At 42.1% G+C, this 20,543-nt stretch overlaps 1 protein-coding gene across 4 annotated transcripts in view; it reads left to right on the top strand.

Moving 5' to 3' along the window:
- Positions 1-20,543, top strand: part of SCUBE1 (signal peptide, CUB domain and EGF like domain containing 1) — a 461,934-nt gene that overhangs the window by 354,456 nt on the left and 86,935 nt on the right. For all 4 annotated transcript variants that reach the window (XM_073621953.1, XM_073621951.1, XM_073621952.1 and 1 more), the window contains one exon: positions 16,495-16,617. In XM_073621953.1, coding sequence (XP_073478054.1) covers positions 16,495-16,617 — 123 coding nt within the window. The remainder of the gene's footprint in view (positions 1-16,494; positions 16,618-20,543) is intronic.

The following is a 20,543-nucleotide window of genomic DNA, read 5'->3' as shown; positions in this document are numbered from 1 at the left end:
CTAAACATATATGGTAAATCAATATGGAAGTGTCCCCATTAGGCCTCATTCACACGGGCGTACTTAAACGTACGTCCTTGCGAAGGGCTGTGTTCTGTTCATCCATGTGCAAAACATCCCACCCATATCTATTGGGATGCAGCAGCTGCATGGACAATTGGACATAGCCGCTGCTCCCAATTTGACATCCATCCAGCTGCACAGGGATGGTGGGAGACCCCCCATAATGGACACAGAAGGTGTACAATCCCAGGAACTCAGTGCAGAGGTCTCACCAATAGTCCCTGACAAATACTGTATAAGAACATTTTCGGTGATTACCTCCCCAGTGTCTACCAGAAAATAAAGTATTAGAAGGGTGGACTCCTCTTATGGAATTCTTTTTATCAAGTTATGTATTGACAGGGCATGGCCACAAGAGACCTCAATGACAAAAAAAACCTAATATTTTAACAATTTTCTCCTATTTTCCTTCTTCCCCCACGATGCCCCTTACCCCTGTTGTAGTGCAGGATTTTATGACTCTCTTTTCCAGCTGGAAAGGATGCAACAGTGAAAGAACAGTTGTTCATTTTTTGACCACCATCCTTGTTTTTATTGTGACTTATTTGTTCCTACGCACCTGTGTTTGTGGATTTAGTTTTTTAACTCAATAAAGTTTTATTGAAAAGATTAACAAGTACAAGTCATTGAACCATTCCCGAGAAGTTGACACAAACCTACCAAGGTATTAATGACAAGTCATATCATAGATCTGTTATAAAAAGGTTTTTAATATTGGCCAATCAACTTTCAAAAATAGCAATTTTCTTAATTCTGCTTAAAAGTAAAATAAAAGGTTGCCTTCAAGAAAATGTGTTGATTGTCGTAAAGCCCATGTGAAGTATCATTACCTGGTGTCTCTAGACTTCCAGATCGTTGTCAGATTGAAATGTATTATCCCTGTCTTAAAGTACTGAACAACTAAAAGAAAGTGTGTGCCAAAACCCCCCCCCCTTTTTTTTTTAAAGTTTTTGATAGAGTGAAAAATGGTTAAACATTCTATCAGGTTTTTATTGCTATCTGTGTCTTCGGTTCACCCACCAATTTGTTATGGTGACCAATGTCACAAAGGCAAAAGGTGATGGGAAATCCAAAATGTTGTTGTCACCAGAACAAGAGGTAAGGGTTAGATTGGCCAAATACTAGTAGATTTTCAAACAAATGTTCATATCAACATTTAATGCCCTGTACACACAGTCGGATTTTCCGATGGAAAAAGTGCGATCGGATTGTGTTGTCGTAAATTCCGATCATGTGTGGGCTCCATCGGACTTTTCCCGTCGGAATTTCCGATACACAAAGTTTGAGAGCAGGCTATACATTTTTCTGACAACAAAATCCGATCTTTTAAATTCCGATCATGTGTACACAAATCCGACGCACAAAGTGCCACGCATGCTCAGAATAAATTAAGAGACGAAAGCTATTGGCTACTGCCCTGTTTATAGTCCCGACGTACGTGTTTTACGTCACCGCATTCAGAACGATCAGATTTTCCGACAACTTTGTGCGACCGTGTGTATGCAAGACAAGTTTGAGCCAACATCTGTCGGAAAAAATCCATGTATTTTGTTGTCGGAATGTCCGATCAATGTCCGATCGTGTGTACAGGGCATTAGGGTTAGATTGGCCAAATACTAGTAGATTTTCAAACAAATGTTCATATCAATATTTGGCAGAAAATTCTCATTACCTTCGATGACTTGACAAATGTTCTTGGTAAGTACTTCAAAATTTAGTTTGCTTTTAACATGGAATGAATGGACTTTCCAGAGCAAAAACAATGCACATTGTTAGAAATACTTTAATATAAAAATAAATTCCATCCTGCTCCTTTGGAATTTCATCCTCATCTGGGTGCTGTGGATTCTGCTGCTGCCCACCACTTTACAAGATGGACAATAATGAAGGTATTCAATATATACAGGGTTGCAATTGCTATATGATGTGATAACCAACCTCAGTTGTCTCACTACTATACTGTCATAGACACCCCAATCCTATCCCTTACAATGCAGCTTCTTCTGCTTACTTGTAGCTGACTGAAGTGTTTTTCGATGTGTGTGTTAGATAAGAGCCAAGCTGCTGATATTAAAATCTGACATTAAAATGAGATCATTGGCCATGGAAAGAGTGCTGGGACTCCAAGTCCAGTGAATTAGTTCTGTGAAGTGAGAGGAAAATGAAGATCAAACTCAAGCCCAAAGCAATTTGCTGATGGAAAAAAAAGCCCTTTAGAGTCCAGGGGACCTTTAGAGGGATATTTTTAAGATACAGTTGTGGGATTTGTATTTAAAGGTGCAAGACCCACCTGCTGCTGTCCTCGTCCTTGCTTCACTACAAAGTGAGTCACAAGCCCCAGAACAGAAAACTTACACTTGTTCTAATTTAGTGATACACTAAGTAGTAATCAAAGGATGAAGATGACAATCTGCAGGCTTTCTTTAGTGCTTTGAGATTTTCTGAATGCATTTAAAGAGAATCTGTTATCTTTAACAGGGCTGAGCCAATGAGAGTCATCTTCGACTTTCATAACATTAGTTCCTAGAGAATCGAGGGGGTTCAGCTTCAAACACTGGACCAGTCAAAAAAAAGTACATTTTAAAGTTGACCAAATCCACATGCATCTATGGGACTTATTACCAAATCAAATTATTATTTTCAGCACCTCTAAATACCTTCTGCCACTGATAAAATTTGATACACCCAAACTTCTTTGTGTGAAAATAAATTTGGGCAAACGATTTCTAAAGCTAGCCATGCACACATAAATTTCTTTCATCCAGCTTATGGGCTGACTGAAAGAACACTTAGGGCTTGTTCACACCAGAGCGCAGTGGAGGAAAACCCACATTCTGTATGCGTTTAATGCATTCAAAACACACTGGGTGTGCAATCTGCTGCAGGTGTCAATGTCTTCCTTTAGACACCCCAAATGCAGATCGCAAACACAGTGCGCTTGCCTGCACTGGATCGCATGGTACCGCAGTACCATTGTACAGGCTAAAAGTCGCACTGCATGAATTGCACAGGAATGTGGACCAAGTTCCTGTACAATTCAGGTGTTAACCAGCCCTATTGGAATGTTAGATCCACAGTAAACAGTACAGATGGACAGATCTCACCTGTCGGCTACTGTATTGTATACCTTAAGGCTGGGTTCACACATATGTGAATTGGATGCATCCCTGCATTCAGTTCGCATGACATGGGAATGTGAACAGCTTTCAATGGAGCCGATTCACACATGTCCGGGGCAGCCACAGTTCAGATTGAAAAAGGGTCCTGTGTGTGTTTGGGTCTGATTCAGATGCAAATTCAGGCAAAAATTCAGACCTGATTCGCACCTGAACTGGTGAACATACACGCACCGGACCCCAGGTACAAACCTGCGGCCGCACATATGTGAACCCGGCCTAACAGTGGCTGTGTCTGATTGGATGCAGGTGCTGCATGTTTCACAGTTTTCCACCTGCTTCCTTTTATTTTTAAATAGAAGGATGTCAGTTGGAGTGGTACTGACAGGACTACCTACTGACCAAATTTCAGCCGGTTTCAACAAGCTTTACAGAAAAGCTTCAGTTCCCCCCCCCCCCCCCAAAAAAAAATTAAAGTCAGCAGCTACAAATACTGTAACTGCTGACTTTTAAAGTAGGACTTTTAAAGTAGGACCATAAGCACCTTCACTGATGGGCACTGATAGGCAGCATTGATCAGGCAGCACTGATGAGGCTGCACTAATAGGCGCCACTGATGGGCACTGATAGGTGGCACTGATGGGCAGCACTGAACGGCACTGATAGGTGACATTCATGAGGAGGCACTGATAGGCACAGATTGGCAGCACTGGTGGGCACTGTTGGGACTGCATTGATAATCAGTGCCCTGATTATCAGCGTACATGTCCCTTTTAGAGAAGCCGGTTATCGGCTCTCGTCTCCCTTCCCCATGCTGTCAGCATGAGGAAAGTAGTGCCGATAATTGGCTTCTATTTACATCCGTGATCAGCTGTGATTGGACACAGCTTATCACGTGATAAAGAGCCGCTGATTGGCTCTTTACCTCAAAATTGTGATCAGCAGTGTCCTCCGGGCACTGTGATCACAAAGCGTGCCGCCCTTTTAAAATGCAAAAAGTATTTTTTATTATAAGTGTTATAATCTCCTAGAAATCCGATGTGCTTTTAGCTTCCTGTTTAAGCTGTCAACACAGTGATTTTGCTGCACTAAAATCCAAACAAGCGTTGTCATCCCTGCCTGCTGAATTACAGAACCCTGCCTATGCCTGCCTCTTTCTGTCCCTCTCCACATGTATACACGTATTTCTTTCCCAGCAAAATAAAAGTGCTGCTTTAACTCTCAAGAGCCTTTCTAGACACTATGGGGCTGATTTACGAAAGCCGCGCGCCATTGGTAGAGGTGTGCGGCGAGGCGCAATGCACATTTTCATATTTTTGAACAGAGCGCGAATCCCCCATTTACTATAGCGATCTCGGCGCATGGGAGAATGCAATCTGTGCGCCACTATGGACATGGCGCACGGCATCTTCAATTCAATATTAACAGAATATGGGGAGGTGCCAATATTATGGGGTGATGTGAGGAAGTTTAATAACAACTGCCCAAGTAACAAATATGCCCAAAATAGAATGAGAAAGTAATTTTTTCAGAGAAAGTCTGCTGTGCTCACAAGTACGTTTAGAACTGCGTGAGATCAATGTAAGGAGTGCTCATGCTCACTGCGCTCAGTACGTTTGTTCACTGCGCGGCCAAAATCTTAGTAAATGTTAAGCAACGTACATGCAATTGCGTGGGTTGAACGGGCGCACCTCTAAACTTGACACATTTTTTTTTTACGCTGGTTCACCTTTATGTATTTTTTTTAAGGAGATTTGCACACAGGTCATGTTAGCATGCTACGTTGCCAACATGTGACATGCACCTTGTTAAAATTATGTAAAATGACTCTCGCTACTTTAGCTCCTCCTAAAAGGGCATTTAACCTTACCCCTCTAATGCATATGATTTCTTTTGGCTAGCGTTTGCTTTTAACTCCACACTCCATTCTCCAATGCTCTTGTCTCCCCCCTCTATCCCCTTGGATTTCCATGGGCAAACTTTTGCTTTTAAAAGGGGAACTCCACACTCCACTCTAGTCTCCAAAGGCTGTGAGCTGCCTTCACCAATCCAAACCACATCCTTTTTCAGAGCATACAACAGGGCTAGCTAGGAAAGGGGCAAGAAGAGCGATCGCCCACCCCCCTCCTGAATCATACAAGGCCACATGCACTCAACATAGCTGGCTGCCTTTGGGGCATGCTGGGCTCAGCCCAATACCAACCACAAAGCACCTTGTACCCAATAGTTTAAAGGGGTTTTCCACATTCCATAAAGCCCCCTGTCTGCAGCCCCCCACCACCCCAGCCTAGGGTAGTATGGAACAAGGTATTGTCACCTTGAATATGGGAACAAGTTGGTTGACTTTTGGGGTGCCTGAGCCTCTCCTGCCCCCAAGCATCAACCCCCCTTTCATGGGCTGGCTTGCTGTGTGTTTGGCTAGGGGTTTGTTAGTGTGTGGAAGGGGCACAATATTTTTTTAGTTTGGGGTGGTATTTTTCACGTGGGGGTTCTCATTTTAAGCCTTAAGAGACCCAAATGGCCTTGTATGTATTGGGGGGGGGGGGCAGGCTATTTTTTGTTTTGGGTTTAAATCTTGCAGCTGCAATGTAGATTTGTAAGTTTTCGCTAAAGCCGTACATCTTTGAAGCAGCATTTTGGCTACATGCTACAGATTCACCACTTTACAGGCAGAGTAAGCCCCCCAAGTTACTAGCTTTTAAACAATTTAGCATTTTTAAAGGTACTTCTCCTTGTTTAGTTTTTGGGGTTGTCCAAATTGGTGACATTGATATATGTCCCTTAGGGTGGGACCTGGGCCCCATACCCATTTTAAGGCCAATAACTGGAATATAAGGCAGCCAAGTGGGGACTAGCAAAATTAACAAGTCAGTTCCCATAGACTGCAGTGGTATTTGATTTTGTGCCCATGTTAGGACTGGGGGGTGTTTGTCCCATCTGTAATTTTGTAGCATGCTGGATGATGTGCTTAATTTTGGACAGGGGGTGGCTTATTTTGTGCTAGCTGCATTTGCGTTGTTCTGGGCATGCTCAGGGACTTTGTTTTTTTTTTGTTGCTTTTTGTGTGTGAACAGCACTTGGATTTTTATGGGCATGCTCAGAGAGTGTGTTTTTTGGGTTAGTAATTTAAGGGCAACCTTAACAGGTGTACCCACTTTGAAGTTCTGTCTCTACATTGGGTGAACTTGCATTTTGTGTGGACTGTGCATGTGTTTTCAATTGCCTCATTAGCACACAAACCTGTTATATAAAGCTTGCAGATAGCATTCTTTACTTTGCCCTGAAAAGAGGCAAGATTGCGTGTGTGTGTGTGTGTGTGTGTGTGTGTGTGTGTGTGTGTGTGTGTGTGTGTGTGTGTGTGTGTGTGTGTGTGTGTGTGTGTGTGTGTGTGTGTGTGTGTGTCCTTATAGAGTCTGTAACACATGTATTTTCTCTTTGTATGTTGTTTGTTTTTGCAAAACAGATGTGTTTTAGAGCAAGTATTTTTTTTTGGGGGGGGGGGGATATTTTTCACTGAAATATTTTTGATGTCAGTGTGTGTTGTTTGTAGGTTGTTAGTTTCACCTTGATTTTAATTGTCTGTGCTGCATTATTTTGCAAAATCCTCCTCAAGCTGTTGTGACTACTAAATGTTTAAATCCTTAAGAGACTGTCCATTTGTGGGCGCAGTCCTTTTAACTCTTAATTTCCTCTGCAAAATGGTCAGACCTCAAAACCATATTCTGTTAGTGTAGTTAGTTAGTGTGTCAAATTAACATGCATGTGTTTTTTTTTTCTTTCCTTGCTCTTTTCCAAGTCCTGTTGACCAATAAAATTTGTATTTTACTGCATTTTACACTGCATTTACACCCCCCCCCCCCCAAACAAGTTTCATGCAACAAATTTCCCAGCTGCAGCTTAACTAGGCTGATTGGCATGGCAAAACAAAAAAAGGTGTGATTTATCTAAAAGCTACTTTCCTGGTGCCTTCATGGTAGCATGTGCATGGATTGTGTGTATGCTGCCATGGATAGGCACCAGGAAAGGAAAATTACAGAGAGATAAGTATTTAATTTTCCATTTTAGCGCAGTGGTTCTCAGCCTCAGTCCTCAAGTACCCCCCCGACAGGACATGTTTTGGGAATTTATCTTAGCTAAAATAGCTGTCCAAAATACCAAGCCATTGACTCTGATTTAAAGCACCTGTGCAAGATGAAGGTAAACCTGCAAACATGGCCTGTTGGGGGTACTTGAGGACAGGGTTGAGAACCACTGATTTAGAGCACTGAGCTAAAATCTAGCTCAAGACAAGCCTATTCTAATTGTGGGCCATTGAGGGAAACCAAGTAAGTGTTAGAACCCCTGCTTGTCCTTTTTAGGTTGGGCTTTGTGTCCCTTTTCTGAAAATTGGCTTTACTTCCTGTCACATAGCCAAACAGGAAGTGAGGGTAAAACCCTACCAATGTCTTTCCTTGGGGACACAAAGGTCAATCTAACTAGTGTCCCCATTAGGCAAATTGCACTCTAGCACTTTGTTGTGTACACCCCAAATTATTAGGTATTTTGGGGTTTATTAAAGGCAAAGATCTGAGGGGAAGCACAGGTGATTTTATCATCCAATCACATAGAAGCAAAGATGCTGTTTTTTTTATTTTCCTTGCATGTCCCCCTCGGATCTTCAGGAACTGCACTTCCAAGTGCACTTGTAGTGCAAAGTGGATTTGCCTTTAGTAAATAAACCCCAAAGTCCAAGATACCTAATAATTTGGGGTGTACACAGCAAAATGTTACAGTGCAATTTACCTTATAGGGAAACTATTTACATTGACCTGTGTGTCCCCAAGGAAAGACATTGGTAGGGTTTTACCCTAACTTCCTGTTGGCTATGTGACAGGAAGTGAATAAATATGAAGGAGAAATGTAAAATTTGGGAGGTGTCTTCAGCCTATCGGGGGTGCAGACATCCCCAAAAAGAGACAAGACTTCTAATCCCTCTGCACTCTATCCCCAAGCAAAAATAAGAAAGTTAAACTAAATGAAATCCTAACTCCAAAGACATATTCCTAAGTTCAACTGTGATGCATGTCAATGGCCCATTTAGACCTTGTTTAATAGAAAACACCAGTTGCCTTTCACTATAAACATTTGTTAGTCCAGTCCTGGGAAAAAAAAAATTGCGTTCCTGCAGCTAGATGGGCCAAATACATCTAGATGCACGACCGCTGTGTATGCGAGATGCGCAACTGCTGTGTGCGCTGAGGTATGTACCTGTGGCGCATATCTGGTTCCCAAAAGCGGTGGCCAGCACACAGGAATGACATCACGCCCCTACAAGAAGTTGCTTGTACTGCTGCTAATTTCTTCCCACCACCATGCCCCACTCACTGTTCTTTGAGGAAGAGGTGATCCTTATTTGCAAAATAAGATAATTTTTTGTTTATTTTTACATGGGGTGGTTTCTGTGTGGGTCATGTGTGTATGTCTAAATGATTTGGCCTCAAAACACACACCTACTTCCTGTGTACAGGTTCACTTCCGGGCCAATGTATATTGCTTCCTGCTTCAGTGTGTGTATGTATATGTGTGTGTGTGTATATATATATATATATATATATATATATATATATAATCGATGTAGGTTCTTGTGTCCACCAGCAGAGAGAAGTTGGGTAGATGCCACACTCCCAATTCTGAAGGCATAATAATGGTCTAGCACAGGGGTCTTCAAACTACGGCCCTCCAGTTGTCCAAGAACTACAATTCCCATCATGCCTAGTCATGTCTGTGAATGTCAGAGTTTTACAATGCCTCATGGGATGTGTAGTTCCGCAACAGCTGGAGATCCGTAGTTTTAAAATTTCCTGATCACTCTATCATGTCTTGAAAAAAGGTGGTTTTGCCTTGTATAATGCCCAAGAAATATCATTAGGAAAATACAAGTGAGTCATGGTACAGCTGCATTCCAAATTTGGCACTTAAGATGATCATGCACTATGCAATCTGATTGGCCAATCTCGATATTGTACAACTTGATATTTAGGCAAAATAGGTAATAGGAAGATGCACTTGAACAATTTATTCAAAATATAGGAAATAAAACAGGCTCTTAAACTAAATCTAATTGATTTAAGAGCTAACTGATTGCAGTGTATGGTCACCTTTTAAAGATCAAGATCTGAAAATATTAATTTATTGGGTTTAGAAACACTTCTCTGTTCTTTGTAATGTATTGAAAGATTTGGGTAAAAAAAGAAAAAAACACATTTCAAATATATATTGGAAGTGATAGGAATGAGATTAGCATCAAAAGGGTTAATTAACTGAGTACACCTACTAGATGCCTAACAAGACACATCCAATGAGATGAAATTAACCAATTGTATTGGGAGTGTGCTATTATCAATGAGAAAACCGTAGTTACCCTAGCGCCAGTTGCAGTTTACATATTCAGGTATTTGTTAAAGTTATTTGCGCTTCAATGTGTTCACACATTCAATTAATGATTTTCCCGGCGCACAAATGAATGTATGAACTGGCGCAGTGTCTTTTTCTTAGTAAATCACCCCCCTATGTGTAGGTAAAGGCCTCTTTGGGAGATCTGGAGGCTTGCCTGCAGCAGAAGAAACAGACCCCCCACAGCACTTGCTCCTAGAAGAAATTTAGAACCTGGTGATGATGATGATGACACAGGGAGTAAGAAAGGCTATTTCAGGAGATTGGGACATGATCGAGATGGGGAGATGAAGGTTTGATTTAAATTTGGGTGTTGCCTAGACATACATTTTAATGTATGCTTGTGCAGGAGATGAATTAAAAAGGTCAGGTTTTTATTTCTGTCTTTGAAGCCAATAGGGGTGTTTTCTTCACTCCTAGCCTTGTGACCCGCACACAAGAAATGGGCTGTGTGTTACTGGGACAGAAAGGTATACGCAGCCAAAAAAACATTGTCAGAAGTTCTTAAAAATAAAGTTTATTCTGCTTAAAGGATAACTCCGCTTTTGTGGGAAAAAATAGCAAATAAAAAATAAATGATAATATAGCATATAAAATTGAGACACAAGTCATTGTGTAATTGAATACTATTACAAAGTACCGTTCCTTTTCAATCTGCAGCTCTGTAATTTTCTGTAAATTGCAATGCAATATGGCTACCTGGAGGTGTTCTGTACACAGAATGTGTACAGGACACCCCCCCAGAAACATCATTTTCTGCTTGTGTGATTGTCTCATTGATTTTCCCAGAAGTCTGCACTAAGATACAAGTCAGATTTCAGGCATCCCCTGCAACAAAAATATAATACTCCCAATAGGAAATTACTTCTAAAGAGATGCAGGCCCAGCAATTTTCCTCATTAATGCCCTGCAGGTGCAGCAGCTGATTGATAATTATGAAACCACTCACATTAGATTCACTGGGCGCATGGACTCAGACAAACACAAAGGGAATTCTTCAGAACAGCAAAAGGTAGGAATCTGCAACAAAGTTTGCTAAAATCCTTGTAATGTACATAAATCACCCAGAGGGGAATGTTTTTTTTTCTCAACAACAGTGGGGTTCCTCTTTAAATTACTCCTATGGGACAGGCTCTATCTGACATACTGATTTTTTTTATGCACTTTGTGAGAAGGTCACAGTGTGCTGTGAAATCTGGGTAAAGAATTTCAGTACAGGAAAGGAGCCCTTATAACGACAAGACTAAAGGGAATGCTGGAATTTCACTTTAAGCTTTTCACAACGTACTATAATGTATTCTGTCTCTGTCACCTTTGAAGAGATATCCTAACTCTTCCTCTCTTTACATGAAGTGGGGAAAAATCTCCCAAGTAGGGACACAGGTGGCAATAAAAAGCTAAAGCGGAGTGCCTGTAAACAAGAAAATCAAAAGTCAGCAGCTACAAATAATGTAGCTGCTGACTTTTAATATAAGGCCACTTTCCTGTCAAGGTATCCAGCAATGTCGGCACCCCTAGCCGATTCGTCCATCTGCTGTGGGTGCAGGCGCTGGCATCTTCACTAAGGGAAACGGGAAGTAAAGCCTTGCGGCTTCACAGGCTGTTTCCTACAGCGCGTGCGTGAGTCGCGCTGCTCTTTCTGAGTGGTCCGCTGTCTTCTGTGTCTCCCAGAAGGCAGCGGGGGGAAGGAGGAGGGGCCTGAAATTTGTGTGGCGATCTTACCCGGAAGTGGGAGCGGTTACCTGGTTTTGACAGGTATCTGCTTGACCCCCCCCCGAAAGGTGCCAAATGTGGCAACGAAGGGGGGAGGAAGCAAACAAGCAGGGCTTGCCTTTTTGGGTGGAGCTCCGCTTTACCAGGAGTACTAACTTTCCCACACTCTTCACTTTCTTGGTTTCAAAATGGTTTGTACTGAGAGCCATACAGTAGATCACGGGTGCCCAACCTTAAAGCGGGGGTCCACCTATCTATGGTTTTTTTTTTTTTTTGAGTTCATTCACAAACTTTTCTTCTCAGCATTACATACTCACATATTGTGTGTAATATGTCCGCCTGTGTCAGATTTTGTCGGAAAGAATAACTTATATTATTCACTGCAGGCGGTTTCCATCTTCATTGTGGGCATTTGAAGCCCACAAGCATTTATTTCCTGGATGTGGTGAATGCTGTGCTCCCAGCATTCACCGCTTGTTCCCGCACATGCTCAGTGGCATCCTGGGAAGCCTGAGACTAACTCCCAGGAGTCTGGGAGAGGCTAGAAACACGCCTACTCCCACGGGAGGAGAACCAGGAAGTGAAAAGAAGAATAGAAAAATAAAAGGCAATTACGGCGATTTAAATTTTTTTAAATTTCTTTCTGAAAGCGCACCAAACCCGCAGGTAATAACAGAAGTCTAAGACTCAGTGCAGGTAACCCACAGGAGCACTACGTTGCACCTGCGGATCAGTTTGAAAGCAGCCCAGTAACCACTGCACAGATATACCCATATATATATATACACTGTGATTTTAGTAATTACCTTTAATAACAGTCTTCCATTCAGGTATTGCTGGCCCTTGCTGTCCCAGGCAGAGTGTGTTTGTTATCACTCTGCCTGTGACAGGAGCTTGTGCTATAGAGGAAGCATCAGCTTATGCTGCTCTGCTCCAAAGTTGCTTGCTTCCTCTGCCGCCGGCTTCATTCACACTATTGCGAATTGGATGTGTGCTTCCCCGCATCTAATTTGCATAGCAGGAGATTGTGACCTGCTCTCTATGGATCCTGTGCACACATCTCGGAGCGGCTCCGGTGCGAATTGCACAGGAGTCCTGTGCGTCGTTTGGTCCATTTCAGGTCCAAATTCAGCCAAAAATTCAGGCTGAAATCTGACCTAAAATAGTGAATGGGGACACACCGGACTCCTGCTGTGAGCCGTAGAGTGCTGCAGTGTGAACCCAGCCTGATGCTCTGGGATGAAAGTTTGGCAACCCGCCATCTGGGCTTGCCAACCCGCCATCCCAAAGCAGGAGGTCGCGGGACACATGTTGGGCACCCCTGAGGTAGATGGACAACTTGGTGTAGATGACAACAAATGGGTGCTTACAGTCTTATTTATGATTTAGCTTCATCCAACTTCATTTGCTTACAGGAGAATTGTAATCCCTTTAGGCCCTGTTCACACCTATGCGAATTAGATGCGGGTTTCCCCGCATCTAATTCGCATAGCAGGAGAATGTAACCGGCTTTATATGGAGCAGGGTTCCCATATCTCCGGGGTGGCTGCTGAGCGCACTGCACAAAAACGCTGTGCGTCTTTGGCTCCATTTCAGGGCCAAATTCAGGCTTCCCTGAAACGGGGAACAGGGACGCACAGCGCTCCTGTGCGATCCGCAGCATGTTATAGTGTGAACCCGGCCTAAAAGCGGAGTTCCACCCACTTTTGAGAGGTGCGCTTAAACAAAAGACCACCTCTCCACCCCTCGTTTTTGGATATTAAAAAAATTATTTCTTCTTCTAACGTACATTTTTATGAAGTACTAAGTGTACTTCCGATCCATCCGGTCCGCGGCGCAGGACGTCATATCCTTTTTGTGTGGTGAGCCCCCCCCCCCCCACCGTCTTATGAGACCTGTGTGTGTCCCAGAAGACAGCTGGCCATTCACAAAACACCGTGCGACTCACTCATGCGCAGTAGGAAACGAGCATTGAAGCCGCAAGGCTCCACTGCCAGTTTCCCTTAGTTAGAATGGCGGCGCCTTCACCTGATCTCATGGACGGATCAGGCCTTGGGGGGGCTGACATCGCGGGCTCCCTGGACAGGTAAGTGTCCTTATTAAAAGTCAGTAACAACAGTGTTTGCAGCTGCTGTCTTTAAAAAAAAAAAAATTGTTGGTGGAACACCGCTTTAATGTCCAATGTCAGACCAAACTTTTTTTTTTATCTTTGATAGAGTGAGTGGGAGTCAGAATCTCTGTGAAAGCCAGATAAGCAAATCTAGTCTAAATACAAGATGCAGGTATATTCTTACTTGTTTTGTGTATTTCTTCCAGATCTGTGCAGTAATCCAATATGATGACCAGTCAATGCGGTTCTTTCTCCTTGTGCAGGGTGACTGGTCTTGTCTCCACCCCTCCTGTAGTTTTCTGCCAGAAGCCTGTAGAGGGTGGGGCCTGATGGGTCTCTCTCACAGCTCTGCTATCTGCACAGACTATGTACAGCACACTAATGGTGTTACTGCTGCTATTACCAAGTAATATCTGGGTTTGCAAAGGCATTTGGGGCACACAAAGTATATTTATATATCCTTATATGTAAATGTTCAGAACTGCACACAGCAGTCATATTGCTGCCCTTGTTCCACAACTCCCAGCATGCCCTGATGTTCTGGTAATCTAATATAGGAAACCTGCTGGGACTTTTAGTTCCACAACCCTCCGAGGCAGCGTTGATTGATTTGCCTGAGCTTTATTCTCATTATGAATGACAAAACCAGAAGACTTTAACTGCCAGCTGTAGAGTTCTCTCACCGAGCACAAGATCACTCAGCTGGCTTTAATTTGAGATATTACACATCAGTTGGCAGGGAAAAAATATGCTGTTTTTATTGTAAATAGTAGACCACTCTTTAAAATCTCTCTGTGGGAATTAGAGCAAAAGAAAACAATAGGTTGGATATTTGCTTGAAGTGCAATGTTCTTTCCTGTTCATTAACGCATCGTTCATACAATAGGACAGACCTAAAGGAATGCTCTAGCAGACTAAAAAATGTACCACCAAACTACATCATGGGACATGTTAGTGGCCAAACGTGTTCTTTTTTCATCTTAAAGTGGAACTAAACCTAACTTTTGGAAAACTGAGCAGGCAGCTCTTTATTGCAGAAAAGACTATAAAAAGACATGCTATGGAGTCGATTTACTAAAGGCAAATCCACTTTGCACTACAAGTGCACTTGGAAGTGCAGTCTCTTTAGATCTGAGGGGAAGATCGAAACGAGGGGAAGCTCTGCTGATTTTTATCATCCAATCATGTGCAAGCAAAAATGCTGTTTTTTATTTTCCTTGCATGTCCCTCTCAGATCTACAGCGACTGCACTTCCAAGTGTACTCGCAGTGCACTTGTAGTGCAAAGTGGATTTGCCTTTAGTAAATAAACCCCCCCCATGTCTATTATCTGCCATAGAACAAACTCTACCTGCCTGTTGGCAGTTTTCTGCTGAATGTACTCTGCACATGCCGTGCACATGTACGCAATGATGTCACCCCCCATCGGCCAATCAGGAGGCTAAAAACTTGTCACTCTGAGAGAAAATAACGACCAGCAAGATGTAACCAGGGAGTTTAGTTCTGATTTAAAGCTGGTTGGGTACACCAGGCTGCATAGCTGAGAATATCCTTGACATTAATATGGTGTTCTGGGTACACCCTATGAAAGTCTATGACGGTCAGAAATTCTCATCTCTGCCCATCAGTGTTTCTCTGCAGCTTAAACCTGAACTCCAGACAGATATAAAACACATATATTGATGCAGCACTGTATTTATAATTCATGATTAAATGTATTTTTTGTGCAAGCAGTGTTAGTGCCTGAATTGGACCTGGTATCTACTTTAACAACTGTACAGTAGAGCTCAAACTGGGGGAGGGAGAAGTAAAGCAAGGGACCAAACAATTGTGCTGCAGTGCTCAGGTGTGTAATGCCGATGGTAGGAGAAAAAAGAGAGATGAGTTCATCAATCTGCTGCTTCTTCATCACTCTCCAGTTCCAGAGTGGTGGAAGGACAAGACTTGTAAGTGTTACTTCTTCTCTGCCAGGCAGGACTGTGTTGTGTGGCAGAACTGTGCAACTCTCAGAACAGTATAGACAGAAATAGAAATACTTTGGCAGTTAAAACCGACGACATGTCCATTTAATCGATGTATTTAGCGGTTTGCCTGGGATTCCGCTTTATATATGGCTAAAGTTCACCTTTCTGACCATGTTTCATGTTATAACCATAGTTAGGGTGTAACATGAAATATGGTCACATTCTCCTGCCCACTCAAACACCCTCAATCCTTTACCTGAATCAAAGGGTTCTTATATCCACTGCATTCCATTACCTTTTGCTTTACCCCTGTTATCCATTTACAGATCATTCACATAGATCTGTGATTGAAAGACCACAAGACTCACCTGCTACCCTGGCAGAGAGAATCCTAGATCTCTATGGAGACCAAGTGTAGTGACCACTCGTAGTCCATAGAGAAGTTCCTCCAGCCCCATAATGGTCAGAGAAAGAGTCTGCTGGAGCCTATCCATTGCACCCGTGATGCACAGATTGTGGTTGCAGTACTCTGCGGGATGCAAAAAATCAAGAAATGCACTTTTTTTTTTTTCAGTGTGGGTGCATTTGTTTTTTTTTGTTTTTTTTTTTCCAAAAGGTGGACTGTGACTTTAAAGGAAACCTGTAATGAGAGAAAATGCAGTCTGCCATTGTTGAACACCTTCTGAAAATGTTAATTGCCTGGCCGAGGCTCTGATTTGGAAAGAGTCACAATAAAGTCAGAACCCCTGATTTCTATGCAATTTCATGGTCAGTGATTTGGATTGTTATAAACCAGTAATTGGTGGGGCAGTAAGGAAGGAAGGTAATGGGAACCATCATGATTCATTCAGCACAGGATATCTGTAATGATACACACCCCTGACTATAGTCCATCAAGAAAAAACTGAGGGCAGGAAGATAGGACTGTGGGAGGGAAGTTTCAAGTCAAGTCAAGTACTCAGTCAAGTCAGTCCTGCTCAGTCTGGCATTGGGGAAATGATCTAAAACTGATAGTAAAGTAACGTTTTTAGTTGAACAGTTCCTTGCATCCATAATTGAAAATATACTACCGGTAATTTATTTTCCCCTTCTTTCAGATATTGATGAATGCCTGGTCAACAACGGCGGCTGTGACCATTTCTGTCGTAATACTGTTGGGAGCTTTGAATGCAGCTGCCAGAAAGGCTACAAGTTACTGACTGATGAGCGAACATGCCAAGGTAAACTTGTATCTCTATATACCACCTGTGCTTATAGTGTAGTGTAACAAAATAGGTGTCTTCCTCTTGATCTCTTGTACTGCAATTCTCTGAGAAGGAGCCATTTCAAAGACAGAACCATGAAAGTCTAGCAGCCACCCAGACATATTTTCTAGGGATCAGTGACCACATTAAAATGTTTTAGAACTCAGCTGCTGAAATGAGTTTTACCCTTTCTTCTCAGTTAGGGCCTGCAGTAACAAATGTCAGAAAAATGATATTATCCCTAGACCGTTCTGATGCAGGTTTTGGGTATAAAGTTTGGAGGGCCTGTTGAAAACAAATAGCTTAAAATTGATAAACATTTATTGAAGAAAATACACACAACGCATTTCGGGCAATAGCTGCTCTTTCTTCAGGGCTCAACTGTAAGGTTGGTACCTTATCTTGGAGAGATTCTTTTGAGGCTGGGTTCACACCCCCGTGCAGAGCAGCACAGCTCACAGCAGGGGTCCAGTGCGTCACTGTTCACCATTTCAGGTCCGATTCTGGTCCGAATTTTTGGCTGAATTTGGACCTGAAACGGACCAGAAGACCCACAGGAATCCTGTGCAATCTGCTCTGCAGCCATCCCGGAGCTGTGTGAACCGGCTCCATTGACATACGAATTGGATGCGGAGAAACCCACAATCCAATTCGCAATAGTGTGAACCCAGCCTAAATGTCTACTTTGAGGCTAAAAACTGAGATATCAGCGAATCCATGTTGGGATGAGAAGAGACCTGAATGTGATCACATCTCATTTTGACAGAGATATGAATGAATCACTTCTCATTCCAGCGTGGATTCTGATGTTTTCAGCCTCAAAAAAAGGCATTTCAATAAACCTTGTCTAGAATTCAGTACAAACCTTACAGTTTAGCCCTGTTGGCTCTGTGGAGCACAGAACACCTCTATGTATGTTATCGAGATAGGAAAGGGGGGAGGTGTTCTGCAGTCCTAAAACACTTCTTGTCCAAGGGGGAAATGCTGCTCCTCTATAGATACAGTGTAGTAAATGTTGTCACCCTAGAACAGGAAGTGTGTTACTGGTAGGATCATCCGGTAAAAAAAGAAAATAAACTGAAAAAAGAAAATGATTGTAGGCACAACATCCAAGGACTGATGAGCTGCAGTATGTTAAATTGATGTTCTTGTATTTATATTCACTTTCAAATACCTTTTATCGGTCAGGAAAACAGCTTCTCCCTGCCCTCACTCTACAGTGCTCTATGCTGGCATAGCTGACTAAGGCCACACCCCTATGTCCTCATATAGAATTTTATTTCAGAGGAGGGGGCATGTAAGATCAGGTCTTTGTGAATTATTGAGCGCACTATCGTTTCTGGCGCCTATTAGTCATATTAAGACTCCCTACGCTATTACTGTAACAGGTTATTGAAGACTAACGGAGGGTGCTAGTACAATGTCTGATTGCAGATCTACCATTTTTGTGACTACATATTCTACATTTTGGCTGATGTTAGAATCTCATGTAGAAAATCTCTGCCCACTTATGTTTTGTTTTAGTTAAATGGGGGCTATGAATCTTTCAATTTTGTTCCTATGTCCTTGGTTGAAGAGATTGTGATGGTGAGTTTTAGTAGTAAGTGGAAGGTCAGACACCTCATCAATGTCCACCATTACCCTATAGTGCCGACAAAGATTAACCCCTTCATGATGGAGGTTAAAATAAATCTTAACGCCTGAACACAGTTTTTCAACTTTGACATGTGTTGGTGAAACAGTTATGCCCTGTACACACGATAGGATTTTCCGATGGAAAATGTGTGATAGGACCTTGTTGTCGGAAATTCTGACCGTGTGTAGGCCCCATTACACATTTTCCATGGGAATTTCCGACACACAAAGTTTGAGAGCTTGCTATAACATTTTCCGACAACAAAATCCGTTGTCGCGACATCAAAATCCGTTGTCGGAAATTCCAATCGTGTGTACACAAATCCAACACACAAAGTGCCACGCATGCTCAGAATAAACGAAGAAACGAAAGCTATTGGCTACTGCCCCGTTTATAGTCCCGATGTACGTGTTTTACATCACCACGTTCAGAACGATCGGATTTTCGGACAACTTTGTGTGACCGTGTGTATGCAAGACAAGTTCGAGCCAACATCCGTCGGAAAAAATCAATGGATTTTGTTGTCGGAATGTCCGATCAATGTCCGACCGTGTGTACAGGGCATTACACACCATGATTGCAAATACTTGTGTACTAGTGTATCCAGGTACATTATATCATGTTTTTTTTTTGTTTGTTTTTTTCAGCACAAATTGAGCTTTCATTTGGTGGTAAATGGTAATGGATATATCCAAATATTTTTTTTTTATTATTAAAAGAAAACCGGCACAAAATAGTAAAAATTCATTGTAATCTGTGGTTATATATTTCTTGCTATTACCATACCATACCACCAAAAAAAAAAACAAAATAAATTCTCCTGCTCCTTATTGTCATAGCAATACCACATATGTGTATGTAATTTGTACCCATAGTAGGGCAGAAAAACAATAGTGCACATTTTGCTTTTTTATCCTGGCTAAAACACACTGACATGGATACTAAATTGAAAATGTGTTTTTTTTTCCAACTTAAAATACAGTAACCTGACATTTGACCTTGACCTTTGACTCTGTCCATGACCCTGATCTCGATGTTTTATCTTTATTTTTTTAGGACCTTGTTCTCACTAACCCACACACTAAATTGCAGCAGTTTAATATTTGGGCAGGAGCCGTTTTGGACTGCAGAGCTGTGCAACAGGGGGTGGTGTGATGCGCGTTTTATTGCATCACATAGCTCCCTTTTATTTTGTTGTGCTTTTTGTGGGTTCAAATTTATGTGAAGGGCATAAAGTGACTCTTCATTCATGTCGCTGCACAGCAGTGTGGTGCACTGTGCTATGTGGTGACATGCAGGGGCTATCCAGAGAGGTGCAATATTATGCAAACATGTTGCACTCTATTCTTTTCTATGTGTAATTGCAGTTACCTGCTTTCACCCATGAGGAGGAAAAACAAAGGTAACTGCATATACACACACTTTTTTTGTTTACACTTTTCTCCTCCAGCAAGGAGAAAAAATACTATGCATCTTTCTCCCCATTCAAGAGGAGAAAATAACACAGAGGTGGGCTGTACAGTGACTGATCACTGCGATAGCCAGAAGATCAGAGGCTTAGGTGGTTGGGAACCAGGCCTTCCACTTCCCAGTCGTTATTATGAGACCTGGAGCTGTCATTGACGACTCGGTCTGTGTGTTTGAAGCGCACTGTGCAGAACACTTTCAGCACAAACAAAATAAAGCATACAGTATAACACAAAGACCCACTTGTATGAGGATATATATATATATATATATATATATATATATTCATACTTTGAGTGGGTTACTGCCGTTTCTTTATCCTGGTTGTTGAGCTGGAACGATGTCAGGGTGGACTCCCTGTCTTCCACCAATATCCATTAAAACATAACGAAGGGACATGTTCTCCAATGCAAATATACTTTACTGAATCTTCAGGTCATCAAAATTATCAGATCATGTACATTAATAGCAGCTATTGTATACAGTAGCGAGCATCCCTGCTCTTCCTCAGGCTGTATGGCTTTGTGTGAACATTCTACAAACACCTCCCTCTTTTATTCAAAATCTCAACACAGGTGGATGTTACCCCACAGGTATATCCCATGCTTCCAAATGGAAAGCACATGGAGAAAATTAACCCCGTATTAATTCACACTTGTTTCCTACCTATTACCACCAAGGTGGTTCTGACACAAAAGAGATAATCATTGTTAAACTGCAACATTGTGTGATAAAATATAGGCAAACAAATGCCTACACAAGCCAAATAGATGTGAAAGAGATAAATTCAATATTTCCA

This window comes from Aquarana catesbeiana, linkage group LG03, assembly GCF_042186555.1.
Source record: "Aquarana catesbeiana isolate 2022-GZ linkage group LG03, ASM4218655v1, whole genome shotgun sequence".
Lineage (NCBI taxonomy): Eukaryota > Metazoa > Chordata > Amphibia > Anura > Ranidae > Aquarana > Aquarana catesbeiana.
Note: the sequence above shows the minus strand (reverse complement) of the source record. Positions and strands in the feature narration are given on the sequence as shown.